This window comes from Dendrobates tinctorius, unplaced genomic scaffold (assembly GCF_039654945.1).
Source record: "Dendrobates tinctorius isolate UK_male_01 unplaced genomic scaffold, ASM3965494v1 ptg000143l, whole genome shotgun sequence".
NCBI lineage: Eukaryota > Metazoa > Chordata > Amphibia > Anura > Dendrobatidae > Dendrobates > Dendrobates tinctorius.
The window spans coordinates 260,796-283,130 of record NW_027361810.1 but is presented as its reverse complement, the minus strand read 5'-3'; the positions used below and the strand labels follow the sequence as shown (position 1 = coordinate 283,130).

The window sequence follows — 22,335 nt, the reverse complement described above, 5'->3', positions numbered from 1 at the left end:
ACGCTATGGATACAGAGTAACATACACACACTATGGATACAGAGTAACATACACACGCTATGGATACAGAGTAACATACACACGCTATGGATACAGAGTAACATATACACGCTATGGATACAGAGTAACATACACACGCTATGGATACAGAGTAACATACACACGCTATGGATACAGCGTAACATACACACGCTATGGATACAGCGTAACATATACACGCTATCGATACAGAGTAACATATACACGCTATGGATACAGCGTAACATACACACGCTATGGATACAGAGTAACATATACACGCTATGGATACAGAGTAACATACACATGCTATGGATACAGAGTAACATACACACGCTATGGATACAGAGTAACATACACACGCTATGGATACAGAGTAACATACACACGCTATGGATACAGAGTAACATATACACGCTATGGATACAGAGTAACATACACACTCTATGGATACAGAGTAACATACACACTCTATGGATACAGAGTAACATACACACGCTATGGATACAGAGTAACATATACACGCTATGGATACAGAGTAACATACACATGCTATGGATACAGAGTAACATACACATGCTATGGATACAGAGTAACATACACATGCTATGGATACAGAGTAACATACACACGCTATGGATACAGAGTAACATACACACGCTATGGATACAGAGTAACATACACACGCTATGGATACAGAGTAACATATACACGCTATGGATACAGAGTAATATACAGACGCTATGGATACAGCGTAACATATACACACTATGGATACAGAGTAACATACACACGCTATGGATACAGCGTAACATATACACGCTATGGATACAGAGTAACATACAAACGCTATCGATACAGCGTAACATATACACACTATGGATACAGAGTAACATACACACGCTATGGATACAGAGTAATATACAGACGCTATGGATACAGCGTAACATATACACACTATGGATACAGAGTAACATACACACGCTATGGATACAGCGTAACATATACACACTATGGATACAGAGTAACATACAAACGCTATCGATACAGCGTAACATATACACACTATGGATACAGAGTAACATACACACGCTATGGATACAGAGTAACATACACACGCTATGGATACAGCGTAACATATACACGCTATGGATACAGAGTAATATACAGACGCTATGGATACAGCGTAACATACACACGCTATGGATACAGCGTAACATACACACGCTATGGATACAGCGTAACATACACACGCTATGGATACAGAGTAACATACACATGCTATGGATACAGAGTAACATACACACGCTATGGATACAGAGTAACATACACACGCTATGGATACAGAGTAACATATACACGCTATGGATACAGCGTAACATACACACGCTATGGATACAGAGTAACATATACACACTATGGACACAGAGTAACATATACACGCTATGGATACAGAGTAACATACACATGCTATGGATACAGAGTAACATACACATGCTATGGATACAGAGTAACATACACACGCTATGGATACAGAGTAACATACACATGCTATGGATACAGAGTAACATACACATGCTATGGATACAGAGTAACATACACACGCTATGGATACAGAGTAACATACACACGCTATGGATACAGAGTAACATACACATGCTATGGATACAGAGTAACATACACATGCTATGGATACAGAGTAACATACACACGCTATGGATACAGAGTAACATACACACGCTATGGATACAGAGTAACATACACACGCTATGGATACAGAGTAACATATACACGCTATGGATACAGCGTAACATATACACGCTATCGATACAGAGTAACATATACACGCTATCGATACAGCCTAACATATACACGCTATGGATACAGCGTAACATACACACGCTATGGATACAGAGTAACATACACACGCTATGGAAACAGAGTAACATATACACGCTATGGATACAGAGTAATATACACACGCTATCGATACAGAGTAATATACAGACGCTATGGATACAGAGTAACATATTCACGCTATGGATACAGAGTAACATACACACGCTATCGATACAGAGTAACATATACACACTATCGATACAGCCTAACATATACACGCTATCGATACAGCGTAACATATACACGCTATGGATACAGCGTAACATATACACGCTATCGATACAGAGTAACATATACACGCTATGGATACAGTGTAACATACACACGCTATGGATACAGAGTAACATACACATGCTATGGATACAGAGTAACATACACACGCTATGGATACAGAGTAACATACACACGCTATGGATACAGAGTAACATATACACGCTATGGATACAGCGTAACATACACACGCTATGGATACAGAGTAACATACACACGCTATGGATACAGAGTAACATATACACTCTATGGATACAGAGTAATATACAGACGCTATGGATACAGCCTAACATACACACGCTATGGATACAGCGTAACATACACACGCTATGGATACAGAGTAACATACACATGCTATGGATACAGAGTAACATACACACGCTATGGATACAGAGTAACATACACACGCTATGGATACAGAGTAACATACACACGCTATGGATACAGAGTAACATACACACGCTATGGATACAGAGTAACATACATACGCTATGGATACAGAGTAACATACACACGCTATGGATACAGAGTAACATACACATGCTATGGATACAGAGTAACATACACACGCTATGGATACAGAGTAACATACACACGCTATGGATACAGAGTAACATACAAACGCTATCGATACAGCGTAACATATACACACTATGGATACAGAGTAACATACACACGCTATGGATACAGAGTAACATATACACGCTATGGATACAGAGTAATATACAGACGCTATGGATACAGCCTAACATACACACGCTATGGATACAGCGTAACATACACACGCTATGGATACAGAGTAACATACACATGCTATGGATACAGAGTAACATACACACGCTATGGATACAGAGTAACATACACACGCTATGGATACAGAGTAACATACACACGCTATGGATACAGAGTAACATACACACGCTATGGATACAGAGTAACATACATACGCTATGGATACAGAGTAACATACACACGCTATGGATACAGAGTAACATACACATGCTATGGATACAGAGTAACATACACACGCTATGGATACAGAGTAACATACACACGCTATGGATACAGAGTAACATACACATGCTATGGATACAGAGTAACATACATACGCTATGGATACAGAGTAACATACACATGCTATCGATACAGAGTAACATACACACGCTATCGATACAGAGTAACATATACACGCTATGGATACAGCGTAACATATACACACTATCGATACAGCCTAACATATACACGCTATCGATACAGCGTAACATATACACGCTATGGATACAGCGTAACATATACACGCTATCGATACAGAGTAACATATACACGCTATGGATACAGTGTAACATACACACGCTATGGATACAGAGTAACATACACATGCTATGGATACAGAGTAACATACACACGCTATGGATACAGAGTAACATACACACGCTATGGATACAGAGTAACATATACACGCTATGGATACAGCGTAACATACACACGCTATGGATACAGAGTAACATACAAACGCTATCGATACAGCGTAACATATACACACTATGGATACAGAGTAACATACACACGCTATGGATACAGAGTAACATATACACGCTATGGATACAGAGTAATATACAGACGCTATGGATACAGCCTAACATACACACGCTATGGATACAGCGTAACATACACACGCTATGGATACAGAGTAACATACACATGCTATGGATACAGAGTAACATACACACGCTATGGATACAGAGTAACATACACACGCTATGGATACAGAGTAACATACACACGCTATGGATACAGAGTAACATACACACGCTATGGATACAGAGTAACATACATACGCTATGGATACAGAGTAACATACACACGCTATGGATACAGAGTAACATACACATGCTATGGATACAGAGTAACATACACACGCTATGGATACAGAGTAACATACACACGCTATGGATACAGAGTAACATACACACGCTATGGATACAGAGTAACATACACATGCTATGGATACAGAGTAACATACATACGCTATGGATACAGAGTAACATACACACGCTATGGATACAGAGTAACATACACATGCTATGGATACAGAGTAACATACACACGCTATGGATACAGAGTAACATACACACGCTATGGATACAGAGTAACATACACACGCTATGGATACAGAGTAACATACACACGCTATGGATACAGAGTAACATACACACGCTATGGATACAGAGTAACATACACACGCTATGGATACAGAGTAACATACACACGCTATGGATACAGAGTAACATACACACGCTATGGATACAGCGTAACATATACACGCTATGGATACAGAGTAACATATACACGCTATGGATACAGAGTAACATACACACGCTATGGATACAGCGTAACATATACACGCTATGGATACAGAGTAACATATACACGCTATGGATACAGAGTAACATACACACGCTATGGATACAGCGTAACATATACACGCTATGGATACAGCGTAACATACACACGCTATGGATACAGAGTAACATACACACGCTATGGATACAGAGTAACATACACACGCTATGGATACAGCGTAACATATACACGCTATGGATACAGAGTAACATACACACGCTATGGATACAGAGTAACATACACACGCTATGGATACAGAGTAACATACACACGCTATGGATACAGAGTAACATACACACGCTATGGATACAGCCTAACATATACACGCTATGGATACAGAGTAACATACACACGCTATCGATACAGAGTAACATATACACGCTATGGATACAGAGTAACATATACACGCTATGGATACAGAGTAACATATACACGCTATGGATACAGAGTAACATACACACGCTATGGATACAGAGTAACATACACACGCTATCGATACAGAGTAACATATACACGCTATGGACACAGAGTAACATACACACGCTATGGATACAGAGTAACATACACACGCTATGGATACAGAGTAACATATACACGCTATGGATACAGAGTAACATACACACGCTATCGATACAGAGTAATATACAGACGCTATGGATACAGAGTAACATATACACGCTATGGATACAGAGTAACATACACACGCTATGGATACAGAGTAATATACAGACGCTATGGATACAGAGTAACATATACTCGCTATGGATACAGAGTAATATACAGACGCTATGGATACAGAGTAACATACACACGCTATGGATACAGAGTAACATATACACGCTATGGATACAGAGTAACATACACACGCTATGGATACAGAGTAATATACAGACGCTATGGATACAGAGTAACATACACACGCTATCGATACAGAGTAATATACAGACGCTATGGATACAGAGTAACATACACACGCTATGGATACAGAGTAACATACACACGCTATCGATACAGAGTAATATACAGACGCTATGGATACAGAGTAACATACACACGCTATCGATACAGAGTAATATACAGACGCTATGGATACAGAGTAACATATACACGCTATGGATACAGAGTAACATACACACGCTATGGATACAGAGTAATATACAGACGCTATGGATACAGAGTAACATATACTCGCTATGGATACAGAGTAATATACAGACGCTATGGATACAGAGTAACATACACACGCTATGGATACAGAGTAACATATACACGCTATGGATACAGAGTAACATACACACGCTATGGATACAGAGTAATATACAGACGCTATGGATACAGAGTAACATACACACGCTATCGATACAGAGTAATATACAGACGCTATGGATACAGAGTAACATACACACGCTATGGATACAGAGTAACATACACACGCTATCGATACAGAGTAATATACAGACGCTATGGATACAGAGTAACATACACACGCTATGGATACAGAGTAACATACACACGCTATCGATACAGAGTAATATACAGACGCTATGGATACAGAGTAACATACACACGCTATCGATACAGAGTAATATACAGACGCTATGGATACAGAGTAACATACACACGCTATGGATACAGAGTAACATACGCTATGGATACAGCTCTCTCTCAGGAAACAGTCAGAAGGAACATCCATGCACCAAGGAAACAGTCAGGAGGAACATCCGTGCACCAAGGAAACAGTCAGGAGGAACATCCGTGCACCAAGGAAGCAGTCAGGAGGAACATCCATGCACCAAGGAAACAGTCAGAAGGAACATCCCTGCACCAAGGAAACAGTCAGGAGGAACATCCGTGCACCAAGGAAACAGTCAGAAGGAACATCCCTGCACCAAGGAAACAGTCGGGAGGAACATCCATGCACCAAGGAAACAGTCAGGAGGAACATCCATGCACCAAGGAAACAGTCAGGAGGAACATCCATGCACCAAGGAAACAGTCAGGAGGAACATCCATGCACCAAGGAAACAGTCAGAAGGAACATCCCTGCACCAAGGAAACAGTCGGGAGGGACATCCTTGCACGAAGGAAACAGTCAGGAGGAACATCCATGCACCAAGGAAACAGTCAGGAGGAACATCCATGCACCAAGGAAACAGTCAGGAGGAACATCCATGCACCAAGGAAACAGTCAGGATGAACATTAGTCCGCCAAGGGAAACAGTCAGAAGGAACATGCATGCACCAAGGAAACAGTCAGAAGGAACATCCATGCACCAAGGAAACAGTCGGGAGGGACATCCTTGCACGAAGGAAACAGTCAGGAGGAACATCCATGCACCAAGGAAACAGTCAGGAGGAACATCCATGCACCAAGGAAACAGTCAGGAGGAACATCCATGCACCAAGGAAACAGTCAGAAGGAACATCCCTGCACCAAGGAAACAGTCGGGAGGCACATCCTTGCACGAAGGAAACAGTCAGGAGGAACATCCATGCACCAAGGAAACAGTCAGGAGGAACATCCATGCACCAAGGAAACAGTCAGGATGAACATTAGTCCGCCAAGGGAAACAGTCAGAAGGAACATCCATGCACCAAGGAAACAGTCAGAAGGAACATCCCTGCACCAAGGAAACAGTCGGGAGGCACATCCTTGCACGAAGGAAACAGTCAGGAGGAACATCCATGCACCAAGGAAACAGTCAGGAGGAACATCCATGCACCAAGGAAACAGTCAGGGTGAACATTAGTCCGCCAAAGGAAACAGTCAGAAGGAACATCCATGCACCAAGGAAACAGTCAGAAGGAACATCCATGCACCAAGGAAACAGTCAGGAGGGACATCCTTGCACGAAGGAAACAGTCAGGAGGGACATCCATGCACCAAGGAAACAGTCAGGAGGAACATCCATGCACCAAGGAACCAGTCAGAAGGAACATCCATGCACCAAGGAAACAGTCAGGAGGAACATCCGTGCACCAAGGAAACAGTCAGGAGGAACATCCGTGCACCAAGGAAGCAGTCAGGAGGAACATCCATGCACCAAGGAAACAGTCAGAAGGAACATCCCTGCACCAAGGAAACAGTCAGGAGGAACATCCGTGCACCAAGGAAACAGTCAGGAGGAACATCCATGCACCAAGGAAACAGTCAGGAGGAACATCCATGCACCAAGGAAACAGTCAGGAGGAACATCCGTGCACCAAGGAAACAGTCAGGAGGAACATCCGTGCACCAAGGAAGCAGTCAGGAGGAACATCCATGCACCAAGGAAACAGTCAGGAGGAACATCCGTGCACCAAGGAAACAGTCAGGAGGAACATCCGTGCACCAAGGAAGCAGTCAGGAGGAACATCCATGCACCAAGGAAACAGTCAGGAGGAATATCCATGCACCAAGGAAACAGTCAGAAGGAACATCCCTGCACCAAGGAAACAGTCGGGAGGGACATCCTTGCACGAAGGAAACAGTCAGGAGGAACATCCATGCACCAAGGAAATAGTCAGGAGGAACATCCATGCACCAAGGAAACAGTCAGGAGGAACATCCATGCACCAAGGAAACAGTCAGAAGGAACATCCCTGCACCAAGGAAACAGTCGGGAGGGACATCCTTGCACGAAGGAAACAGTCAGGAGGAACATCCATGCACCAAGGAAACAGTCAGGAGGAACATCCATGCACCAAGGAAACAGTCAGGATGAACATTAGTCCGCCAAGGGAAACAGTCAGAAGGAACATCCATGCACCAAGGAAACAGTCAGAAGGAACATCCATGCACCAAGGAAACAGTCGGGAGGGACATCCTTGCACGAAGGAAACAGTCAGGAGGAACATCCATGCACCAAGGAAACAGTCAGGAGGAACATCCATGCACCAAGGAAACAGTCAGGAGGAACATCCATGCACCAAGGAAACAGTCAGGATGAACATTAGTCCGCCAAGGGAAACAGTCAGAAGGAACATCCATGCACTAAGGAAACAGTCAGAAGGAACATCCCTGCACCAAGGAAACAGTCGGGAGGCACATCCTTGCACGAAGGAAACAGTCAGGAGGAACATCCATGCACCAAGGAAACAGTCAGGAGGAACATCCATGCACCAAGGAAACAGTCAGGAGGAACATCCATGCACCAAGGAACCAGTCAGAAGGAACATCCCTGCACCAAGTAAACAGTCGGGAGGGACATCCTTGCACGAAGGAAACAGTCAGAAGGAACATCCATGCACCAAGGAAACAGTCAGGAGGAACATCCATGCACCAAGGAAACAGTCAGGTGGGACATCCACGCACCAAGGAAACAGTCTGCAGGAACATCCATGCACCAAGGAAACAGTCTGCAGGAACATCCATACACCAAGGAAACAGTCAGGAGGAACATCCATGCACCAAGGAAACAGTCAGGAAGGACATCCATGCACCAAGGAAACAGTCAGAAGGAACATCCATGCAGCAAGGAAACAGTCAGGAGGAACATCCATGCACCAAGGAAACAGTCAGGAGGAACACCCATGCACCAAGGAACCAGTCAGGAGGGACATCCGTGCATCAAGCAAAGTCAGGAAGGACATCCTTGCACTAAGGAAACAGTCAGGAGACACATCCATGCACCAAAGAAACAGTCAGGAGGGACAGCCGTGCATCAAGCAAACAGTCAGGAGGGACATCCATGCACCAAGGAAACAGTCAGGAGAGACTTCCATGCACCAAGGAAACAGTCAGGAGGAACATCTATCTGTCCACCAAAGGAAACAGATAGAAGGCACAACCATGCAGCAAGAAAACAGATGGAATATCTAAGGACGAAGGAAACAGTCATGAAGTATGGCTATGCACCAAAGAAACCAGAGGAATTTCTATTCAGCCCCCACTATGGGGAGAGGAGTCACCCCTTATTTATGCCCCAAATTATATTTGCACTACCTCCAGTTACACCCAGTGGAAGCCCCCTGAGCCCCCGGGTACCTGAGCGATCAGTCCTTGCACCTCCTCTTCTCATCCTCCCTCTGACCTGCACCCGGGAGCAGACGGAGGGTATAAACGTGGCTGATGAGCCCTCCTACATCCCACTACTAGGGGCCGCTGCCAGCTCCGAGGAAACCCCGGGACACTCCAGGAGACGCGAGACGCTGACCGAGGGGGGATTTGGGGGCAGGAGACGCTGACCGAGGGGGGATCTGGGGGCAAGAGACGCTGACCGAGGGGGGATCTGGGGGCAAGAGACGCTGACCGAGGGGGGATCTGGGGGCAGGAGACGCTGACCGAGGGGGGATCTGGGGGCAGGAGACGCTGACCGAGGGGGGATCTGGGGGCAGGAGACGCTGACCGAGGGGGATCTGGGGGCAGGAGACGCTGACCGAGGGGGGATCTGGGGGCAGGAGACGCTGACCGAGGGGGGATCTGGGGGCAGGAGACGCTGACCGAGGGGGGATCTGGGGGCAGGAGACGCTGACCGAGGGGGGATCTGGGGGCAGGAGACGCTGACCGAGGGGGATCTGGGGGCAGGAGACGCTGACCGAGGGGGGATCTGGGGGCAGGAGACGCTGACCGAGGGGGGATCTGGGGGCAGGAGACGCTGACCGAGGGGGGATCTGGGGGCAGGAGACGCTGACCGAGGGGGGATCTGGGGGCAGGAGACGCTGACCGAGGGGGGATCTGGGGGCAGGAGACGCTGACCGAGTGGGGATTTGGGGGCAGGAGACGCTGACCGAGGGGGGATCTGGGGGCAGGAGACGCTGACCGAGGGGGGATCTGGGGGCAGGAGACGCTGACCGAGTGGGGATTTGGGGGCAGGAGACGCTGACCGAGTGGGGATCTGGGGGCAGGAGACGCTGACCGAGTGGGGATTTGGGGGCAGGAGACGCTGACCGAGTGGGGATTTGGGGGCAGGAGACGCTGACCGAGGGGGGATCTGGGGGCAGGAGACGCTGACCGAGGGGGGATCTGGGGGCAGGAGACGCTGACCGAGGGGGGATCTGGGGGCAGGAGACGCTGACCGAGGGGGGATCTGGGGGCAGGAGATGCTGACCGAGGGGGGATCTGGGGGCAAGAGACGCTGACCGAGGGGGGATCTGGGGGCAGGAGACGCTGACCGAGGGGGGATCTGGGGGCAGGAGACGCTGACCGAGGGGGGATCTGGGGGCAAGAGACGCTGACCGAGGGGGGATCTGGGGGCAGGAGACGCTGACCGAGGGGGGATCTGGGGGCAAGAGACGCTGACCGAGGGGGGATCTGGGGGCAGGAGACGCTGACCGAGGGGGGATCTGGGGGCAGGAGACGCTGACCGAGGGGGCATCTGGGGGCAGGAGACGCTGACCGAGGGGGCATCTGGGGGCAGGAGACGCTGACCGAGGGGGCATCTGGGGGCAGGAGACGCTGACCGAGGGGGCATCTGGGGGCAGGAGACGCAGACCGAGGGGGATCTGGGGGCAAGAGACGCAGACCGAGGGGGATCTGGGGGCAAGAAACGCTGACCGAGGGGGGATCTGGGGGCAGGAGACGCTGACCGAGGGGGATCTGGGGGCAAGAGACGCAGACCGAGGGGGGATCTGGGGGCAGGAGACGCAGACCGAGGGGGATCTGGGGGCAAGAGACGCAGACCGAGGGGGATCTGGGGGCAAGAGACGCAGACCGAGGGGGATCTGGGGGCAAGAGACGCTGACCGAGGGGGGATCTGGGGGCAGGAGACACTGACCAAGGGGGGATCTGGGGACAGGAAACGCTGACCGAGGGGGGCATCTAGGGGCAGGAGATGCAGACCGAGGCGACAATCCGGGAGCAGGAGATGCTGACCAAGGGGGCATCTGAGGAGAGGACACGCAGACCGAGGGGGGCAAATAGGGTCAGGAGACATTGACCGAGGGGGCATCTGGAGGCTATTCAAACGAATGACTATAGAGGGCAGTCACGGATCAGAGAAAAGTCCATGGACTTGGGAGACTCCACGCATCTGGGGTCTCCCTCTATAGGGGGCAGTCCATGTATCTGGGGTCTCCCTCTATAGGGGGCAGTCCGTGTGTCTGGGGTCTCCCTCTATAGGAGCAGTCCGTGTATCGGGGTCTTCCTTCTATAGAGGTAGTCCATGTATCGGGGTCTCACTCTATAGGGGGCAGTCCGTGTATCTGGGGTCTCCCTCTATAAAGGGCAGTCCGTGTATCGGGGTCTCCCTCTATAGGGGGCAGTCCGTGTATGGGGGTCTCCCTCTATAGGGGCGATCCGTGTATCGGGGTCTCCTTCTATAGGGGGCAGTTCGTGTGTCGGGGTCTCCCTCTATAGGGGGCAGTCTGTGTATCAGGGGTCTCCCTCTATAAGGGGCAGTCCGTGTATCGGGGGTCTCCCTCTATAGGGGGCGGTCTGTGTGTCGGGGGTCTCCCTCTATAGGGGGCGGTCCGTGTATCGGGGGTCTCCCTCTATAGGGGGCGGTCCGTGTATGGGGGGTCTCCCTCTATAGGGGGCGGTCCGTGTGTCAGGGGTCTCCCTCTATAGGGGGCGGTCCGTGTATCGGGGGTCTCCCTCTATAGGGGGCGGTCCGTGTATCGGGGGTCTCCCTCTATAGGGGGCGGTCCGTGTATCGGGGGTCTCCCTCTATAGGGGGCAGTACGTGCATAGGGGTCTCCCTCTATATGGGGCAGTCCGTGTGTCGGGGTCTCCCTCTATAGGGGGCGGTCCGTGTATCGGGGGTCTCCCTCTATAGGGGGCGGTCCGTGTATCAGGGGTCTCCCTCTATAGGGGGCGGTCCGTGTATCGGGGGTCTCCCTCTATAGGGGGCGGTCCGTGTATCGGGGGTCTCCCTCTATAGGGGGCAGTACGTGCATAGGGGTCTCCCTCTATATGGGGCAGTCCGTGTGTCGGGGTCTCCCTCTATAGGGGGCGGTCCGTGTATCGGGGTCTCCCTCTATAGGGGGAAGTCCGTGTATCGGGGGTCTCCCTCTATAGGGGGCAGTTCGTGTATCGGGGGTCTCCCTCTATAGGGGGCGGTCCGTGTATCGGGGGTCTCCCTCTATAGGGGCAGTACGTGCATAGGGGTCTCCCTCTATATGGGGCAGTCCGTGTGTCGGGGTCTCCCTCTATAGGGGGCGGTCCGTGTATCGGGGGTCTCCCTCTATAGGGGGCGGTCCGTGTATCGGGGGTCTCCCTAATAGGGGACGGTCCGTGTATCGGGGTCTCCCTCTATAGGGGACGGTCCGTGTGTCGGGGTCTCCCTCTATAGGGGAAGGTCCGTGTGTCAGGGTCTCCCTCTATAGGGGACGGTCCGTGTGTCAGGGTCTCCCTCTATAGGGGGCGGTCCGTGTGTCGGGGTCTCCCTCTATAGGGGACGGTCCGTGTGTCGGGGTCTCCCTCTATAGGGGACGGTCCGTGTGTCGGGGTCTCCCTCTATAGGGGAAGGTCCGTGTGTCGGGGTCTCCCTCTATAGGGGACGGTCCGTGTGTCAGGGTCTCCCTCTATAGGGGCGGTCCGTGTGTCGGGGTCTCCCTCTATAGGGGACGGTCCGTGTGTCGGGGTCTCCCTCTATAGGGGGCGGTCCGTGTGTCGGGGTCTCCCTCTATAGGGGGCGGTCTGTTTATCGGGGTCTCCCTCTATAGGGGACGGTCCGTGTATCGGGGTCTCCCTCTATAGGGGATGGTCCGTGTGTCGTGGTCTCCCTCTATAGGGGAAGGTCCGTGTGTCGGGGTCTCCCTCTATAGGGGACGGTCCGTGTGTCAGGGTCTCCCTCTATAGGGGGCGGTCCGTGTATCGGGGTCTCCCTCTATAGGGGGCGGTCCGTGTGTCGGGGTCTCCCTCTATAGGGGGCGGTCTGTGTATCGGGGTCTCCCTCTATAGGGGGCGGTCCGTGTGTCGGGGTCTCCCTCTATAGGGGGCGGTCTGTGTATCGGGGTCTCCCTCTATAGGGGACGGTCCGTGTATCGGGGTCTCCCTCTATAGGGGGCGGTCTGTGTGTCGGGGTCTCCCTCTATAGGGGGCGGTCCGTGTGTCGGGGTCTCCCTCTATAGGGGGTGGTCCGTGTGTCGGGGTCTCCCTCTATAGGGGGCGGTCCGTGTGTCGGGGTCTCCCTCTATAGGGGGCGGTCCGTGTGTCGGGGTCTCCCTCTATAGGGGGCGGTCTGTGTATCGGGGTCTCCCTCTATAGGGGACGGTCCGTGTATCGGGGTCTCCCTCTATAGGGGGCGGTCTGTGTGTCGGGGTCTCCCTCTATAGGGGGCGGTCCGTGTGTCGGGGTCTCCCTCTATAGGGGGTGGTCCGTGTGTCGGGGTCTCCCTCTATAGGGGGCGGTCCGTGTGTCGGGGTCTCCCTCTATAGGGGGCGGTCCGTGTGTCGGGGTCTCCCTCTATAGGGGACGGTCCGTGTGTCGGGGTCTCCCTCTATAGGGGACGGTCCGTGTATCGGGGTCTCCCTCTATAGGGGGCGGTCCGTGTGTCGGGGTCTCCCTCTATAGGGGGCGGTCTGTGTATCGGGGTCTCCCTCTATAGGGGGCGGTCCGTGTGTCGGGGTCTCCCTCTATAGGGGGCGGTCCGTGTGTCGGGGTCTCCCTCTATAGGGGACGGTCCGTGTGTCGGGGTCTCCCTCTATAGGGGGCGGTCCGTGTATCGGGGTCTCCCTCTATAGGGGGCGGTCCGTGTGTCGGGGTCTCCCTCTATAGGGGGCGGTCTGTGTATCGGGGTCTCCCTCTATAGGGGGCGGTCCGTGTGTCGGGGTCTCCCTCTATAGGGGACGGTCCGTGTGTCGGGGTCTCCCTCTATAGGGGGCGGTCCGTGTGTCGGGGTCTCCCTCTATAGGGGGCGGTCTGTGTATCGGGGTCTCCCTCTATAGGGGACGGTCTGTGTATCGGGGTCTCCCTCTATAGGGGACGGTCCGTGTGTCGGGGTCTCCCTCTATAGGGGGCGGTCTGTGTATCGGGGTCTCCCTCTATAGGGGGCGGTCCGTGTGTCGGGGTCTCCCTCTATAGGGGGCGGTCTGTGTATCGGGGTCTCCCTCTATAGGGGACGGTCCGTGTGTCGGGGTCTCCCTCTATATGGGGCGGTCTGTGTATCGGGGTCTCCCTCTATAGGGGGCGGTCTGTGTATCGGGGTCTCCCTCTATAGGGGGCGGTCCGTGTGTCGGGGTCTCGGCTTTGCACTCACCTTGTACACAGAGCTCGCACTTCATTCCTCTCTCTGACGAGCGCTGACCCGGCTCTGAGCTCCGCCCCCCTGCGGGCGGCTCACGGGTCTACTTCGGTTGCCCTGGTAACAGCTCCGGGTGTCAGAGACGGTTCATTCCCTGCGGCTGCAGACAAGACAATGTGAACATACAACCAGCGACACCGCGGAGAAGAGCGGCAGGTGCGAGCGCGGAGCGGGGAGGCTGCACCGCCGGCGCCATCTGCTGGAGAAGAGGGGAACTGCAGGCGGCTGACAACTACAGATCAGTCATCAATACTCCGCCCTATAATAGATCCGATCATCGATACTCCGCCCTATAATAGATCCGATCATCGATACTCCTCCCTATAATAGATCCGATCATCGATACTCCGCCCTATAATAGATCCGATCATCGATACTCCACCCTATAATAGATCCGATCATCAATACTCCTCCCTATAATAGATCCGATCATCGATACTCCACCCTATAATAGATCCGATCATCAATACTCCGCCCTATAATAGATCCGATCATCGATACTCCGCCCTATAATAGATCCGATCATCGATACTCCTCCCTATAATAGATCCGATCATCGATACTCCGCCCTATAATAGATCCGATCATCAATACTCCGCCCTATAATAGATCCGATCATCGATACTCCGCCCTATAATAGATCCGATCATCGATACTCCGCCCTATAATAGATCCGATCATCGATACTCCGCCCTATAATAGATCCGATCATCAATACTCCGCCCTATAATAGATCCGATCATCGATACTCCGCCCTATAATAGATCCGATCATCGATACTCCTCCCTATAATAGATCCGATCATCAATACTCCGCCCTATAATAGATCCGATCATCGATACTCCTCCCTATAATAGATCCGATCATCGATACTCCTCCCTATAATAGATCCGATCATCGATACTCCTCCCTATAATAGATCCGATCATCAATACTCCGCCCTATAATAGATCCGATCATCGATACTCCGCCCTATAATAGATCCGATCATCGATACTCCTCCCTATAATAGATCCGATCATCGATACTCCTCCCTATAATAGATCCGATCATCAATACTCCGCCCTATAATAGATCCGATCATCGATACTCCGCCCTATAATAGATCCGATCATCAATACTCCTCCCTATAATAGATCCGATCATCGATACTCCGCCCTATAATAGATCCGATCATCGATACTCCTCCCTATAATAGATCCGATCATCGATACTCCGCCCTATAATAGATCCGATCATCCATACTCCGCCCTATAATAGATCCGATCATCGATACTCCGCCCTATAATAGATCCGATCATCAATACTCCTCCCTATAATAGATCCGATCATCGATACTCCGCCCTATAATAGATCCGATCATCGATACTCCTCCCTATAATAGATCCGATCATCGATACTCCTCCCTATAATAGATCCGATCATCGATACTCCGCCCTATAATAGATCCGATCATCGATACTCCTCCCTATAATAGATCCGATCATCAATACTCCGCCCTATAATAGATCCGATCATCGATACTCCTCCCTATAATAGATCCGATCATCGATACTCCGCCCTATAATAGATCCGATCATCAATACTCCGCCCTATAATAGATCCGATCATCGATACTCCGCCCTATAATAGATCCGATCATCGATACTCCGCCCTATAATAGATCCGATCATCAATACTCCTCCCTATAATAGATCCGATCATCAATACTCCGCCCTATAATAGATCCGATCATCGATACTCCGCCCTATAATAGATCCGATCATCGATACTCCGCCCTATAATAGATCCGATCATCGATACTCCTCCCTATAATAGATCCGATCATCGATACTCCTCCCTATAATAGATCCGATCATCGATACTCCGCCCCATAATAGATCCGATCATCAATACTCCGCCCTATAATAGATCCGATCATCGATACTCCGCCCTATAATAGACCCGATCATCAATACTCCTCCCTATAATAGATCCGATCATCGATACTCCGCCCTATAATAGATCCGATCATCGATACTCCTCCCTATAATAGATCCGATCATCGATACTCCTCCCTATAATAGATCCGATCATCGATACTCCGCCCTATAATAGATCCGATCATCGATACTCCGCCCTATAATAGATCCGATCATCGATACTCCTCCCTATAATAGATCCGATCATCGATACTCCGCCCCATAATAGATCCGATCATCAATACTCCGCCCTATAATAGATCCGATCATCGATACTCCGCCCTATAATAGATCCGATCATCGATACTCCTCCCTATAATAGATCCGATCATCGATACTCCTCCCCATAATAGATCCGATCATCGATACTCCGCCCCATAATAGATCCAATCATCAATACTCCGCCCTATAATAGATCCGATCATCAATACTCCGCCCTATAATAGATCCGATCATCGATACTCCTCCCTATAATAGATCCGATCATCGATACTCCTCCCTATAATAGATCCGATCATCGATACTCCTCCCTATAATAGATCCGATCATCGATACTCCGCCCCATAATAGATCCGATCATCAATACTCCGCCCTATAATAGATCCGATCATCGATACTCCGCCCTATAATAGATCCGATCATCGATACTCCGCCCTATAATAGATCCGATCATCAATACTCCTCCCTATAATAGATCCGATCATCGATACTCCGCCCTATAATAGATCCGATCATCGATACTCCGCCCTATAATAGATCCGATCATCAATACTCCTCCCTATAATAGATCCGATCATCGATACTACTCCCTATAATAGATCCGATCATCGATACTCCTCCCTATAATAGATCCGATCATCGATACTCCTCCCTATAATAGATCCGATCATCAATACTCCGCCCTATAATAGATCCGATCATCGATACTCCTCCCTATAATAGATCCGATCATCGATACTCCTCCCTATAATAGATCCGATCATCGATACTCCGCCCCATAATAGATCCGATCATCAATACTCCGCCCTATAATAGATCCGATCATCGATACTCCTCCCTATAATAGATCCGATCATCGATACTCCGCCCTATAATAGATCCGATCATCAATACTCCGCCCTATAATAGATCCGATCATCGATACTCCGCCCTATAATAGATCCGATCATCGATACTCCGCCCTATAATAGATCCGATCATCGATACTACTCCCTATAATAGATCCGATCATCGATACTACTCCCTATAATAGATCCGATCATCGATACTCCTACCTATAATAGATCCGATCATCGATACTCCGCCCTATAATAGATCCGATCATCGATACTCCGCCCCATAATAGATCCGATCATCAATACTCCGCCCTATAATAGATCCGATCATCGATACTCCACCCTATAATAGATCCGATCATCGATACTCCACCCTATAATAGATCCGATCATCAATACTCCTCCCTATAATAGATCCGATCATCGATACTACTCCCTATAATAGATCCGATCATCGATACTCCTCCCTATAATAGATCCGATCATCGATACTCCTCCCTATAATAGATCCGATCATCGATACTCCGCCCTATAATAGATCCGATCATCGATACTCCTCCCTATAATAGATCCGATCATCGATACTCCTCCCTATAATAGATCCGATCATCGATACTCCGCCCCATAATAGATCCGATCATCAATACTCCGCCCTATAATAGATCCGATCATCGATACTCCACCCTATAATAGATCCGATCATCGATACTCCTCCCTATAATAGATCCGATCATCGATACTCCTCCCTATAATAGATCCGATCATCGATACTCCGCCCTATAATAGATCCGATCATCGATACTCCGCCCCATAATAGATCCGATCATCAATACTCCGCCCTATAATAGATCCGATCATCGATACTCCGCCCTATAATAGATCCGATCATCGATACTCCGCCCCATAATAGATCCGATCATCAATACTCCGCCCTATAATAGATCCGATCATCGATACTCCTCCCTATAATAGATCCGATCATCGATACTCCGCCCTATAATAGATCCGATCATCGATACTCCGCCCCATAATAGATCCGATCATCAATACTCCGCCCTATAATAGATCCGATCATCGATACTCCGCCCTATAATAGATCCGATCATCGATACTCCGCCCTATAATAGATCCGATCATCGATACTCCGCCCTATAATAGATGCGATCATCGATACTCCGCCCTATAATAGATCCGATCATCAATACTCCTCCCTATAATAGATCCGATCATCGATACTACTCCCTATAATAGATCCGATCATCGATACTCCTCCCTATAATAGATCCGATCATCGATACTCCTCCCTATAATAGATCCGATCATCAATACTCCGCCCTATAATAGATCCGATCATCGATACTCCTCCCTATAATAGATCCGATCATCGATTCTCCTCCCTATAATAGATCCGATCATCGATACTCCGCCCCATAATAGATCCGATCATCAATACTCCGCCCTATAATAGATCCGATCATCGATACTCCACCCTATAATAGATCTGATCATCGATACTCCTCCCTATAATAGATCCGATCATCGATACTCCTCCCTATAATAGATCCGATCATCGATACTCCGCCCTATAATAGATCCGATCATCGATACTCCTCCCCATAATAGATCCGATCATCAATACTCCGCCCTATAATAGATCCGATCATCGATACTCCACCCTATAATAGATCCGATCATCAATACTCCTCCCTATAATAGATCCGATCATCGATACTACTCCCTATAATAGATCCGATCATCGATACTCCTCCCTATAATAGATCCGATCATCGATACTCCTCCCTATAATAGATCCGATCATCGATACTCCGCCCTATAATAGATCCGATCATCGATACTCCTCCCTATAATAGATCCGATCATCGATACTCCTCCCTATAATAGATCCGATCATCGATACTCCGCCCCATAATAGATCCGATCATCAATACTCCGCCCTATAATAGATCCGATCATCGATACTCCACCCTATAATAGATCCGATCATCGATACTCCTCCCTATAATAGATCCGATCATCGATACTCCTCCCTATAATAGATCCGATCATCGATACTCCGCCCTATAATAGATCCGATCATCGATACTCCGCCCCATAATAGATCCGATCATCAATACTCCGCCCTATAATAGATCCGATCATCGATACTCCGCCCCATAATAGATCCGATCATCAATACTCCGCCCCATAATAGATCCGATCATCGATACTCCGCCCCATAATAGATCCGATCATCAATACTCCGCCCTATAATAGATCCGATCATCGATACTCCACCCTATAATAGATCCGATCATCGATACTCCTCCCTATAATAGATCCGATCATCGATACTCCGCCCTATAATAGATCCGATCATCGATACTCCGCCCTATAATAGATCCGATCATCGATACTCCTCCCTATAATAGATCCGATCATCAATACTCCGCCCTATAATAGATCCGATCATCGATACTCCTCCCTATAATAGATCCGATCATCGATACTCCTCCCTATAATAGATCCGATCATCAATACTCCTCCCTATAATAGATCCGATCATCGATACTACTCCCTATAATAGATCCGATCATCGATACTCCACCCTATAATAGATCCGATCATCAATACTCCTCCCTATAATAGATCCGATCATCGATACTCCGCCCTATAATAGATCCGATCATCGATACTCCTCCCTATAATAGATCCGATCATCGATACTCCGCCCTATAATAGATCCGATCATCAATACTCCGCCCTATAATAGATCCGATCATCGATACTCCTCCCTATAATAGATCCGATCATCGATACTCCTCCCTATAATAGATCCGATCATCGATACTCCGCCCTATAATAGATCCGATCATCGATACTCCGCCCTATAATAGATCCGATCATCGATACTCCTCCCTATAATAGATCCGATCATCGATACTCCTCCCTATAATAGATCCGATCATCGATACTCCTCCCTATAATAGATCCGATCATCGATACTCCGCCCTATAATAGATCCGATCATCGATACTCCGCCCCATAATAGATCCGATCATCAATACTCCGCCCTATAATAGATCCGATCATCGATACTCCGCCCCATAATAGATCCGATCATCAATACTCCGCCCCATAATAGATCCGATCATCGATACTCCGCCCCATAATAGATCCGATCATCAATACTCCGCCCTATAATAGATCCGATCATCGATACTCCACCCTATAATAGATCCGATCATCGATACTCCTCCCTATAATAGATCCGATCATCGATACTCCGCCCTATAATAGATCCGATCATCGATACTCCGCCCTATAATAGATCCGATCATCGATACTCCTCCCTATAATAGATCCGATCATCAATACTCCGCCCTATAATAGATCCGATCATCGATACTCCTCCCTATAATAGATCCGATCATCGATACTCCTCCCTATAATAGATCCGATCATCAATACTCCTCCCTATAATAGATCCGATCATCGATACTACTCCCTATAATAGATCCGATCATCGATACTCCACCCTATAATAGATCCGATCATCAATACTCCTCCCTATAATAGATCCGATCATCGATACTCCGCCCTATAATAGATCCGATCATCGATACTCCTCCCTATAATAGATCCGATCATCGATACTCCGCCCTATAATAGATCCGATCATCAATACTCCGCCCTATAATAGATCCGATCATCGATACTCCTCCCTATAATAGATCCGATCATCGATACTCCTCCCTATAATAGATCCGATCATCGATACTCCGCCCTATAATAGATCCGATCATCGATACTCCGCCCTATAATAGATCCGATCATCGATACTCCTCCCTATAATAGATCCGATCATCGATACTCCTCCCTATAATAGATCCGATCATCGATACTCATCCCTATAATAGATCCGATCATCGATACTCCGCCCTATAATAGATCCGATCATCGATACTCCTCCCTATAATAGATCCGATCATCGATACTCCTCCCTATAATAGATCCGATCATCGATACTCCTCCCTATAATAGATCCGATCATCGATACTCCGCCCTATAATAGATCCGATCATCGATACTCCGCCCTATAATAGATCCGATCATCGATACTCCGCCCTATAATAGATCCGATCATCAATACTCCTCCCTATAATAGATCCGATCATCGATACTACTCCCTATAATAGACCCGATCATCAATACTCCGCCCTATAATAGATCCGATCATCGATACTCCGCCCTATAATAGATCCGATCATCGATACTCCGCCCTATAATAGATCCGATCATCAATACTCCTCCCTATAATAGATCCGGTCATCAATACTCCGCCCTATAATAGATCCGATCATCGATACTCCTCCCTATAATAGACCCGATCATCAATACTCCGCCCTATAATAGATCCGATCATCAATACTCCGCCCTATAATAGATCCGGTAATCAATACTCCGCCCTGGGGAAGAGTCTTGAGGAGATCATTTGCATATTCCCAGTGCCTTCTGGGATAAGTGAAGAGTCTCCCGCGAGCTCAACGATCACTGGGTTTTGGCAGT

General features: G+C 48.5%; 1 protein-coding gene across 1 annotated transcript in view; it reads right to left on the bottom strand.

Moving 5' to 3' along the window:
* LOC141049130 (uncharacterized) overlaps window positions 1-14,926 on the bottom strand; it is a 156,039-nt gene extending 141,113 nt beyond the window's left edge. The window contains exon 1 of the mRNA XM_073545264.1: window positions 14,709-14,926. Coding sequence (XP_073401365.1) covers window positions 14,709-14,733 — 25 coding nt within the window. The 5' untranslated portion in view covers window positions 14,734-14,926. The remainder of the gene's footprint in view (window positions 1-14,708) is intronic.
* Between the last annotated feature and the right edge of the window lie 7,409 nt (window positions 14,927-22,335).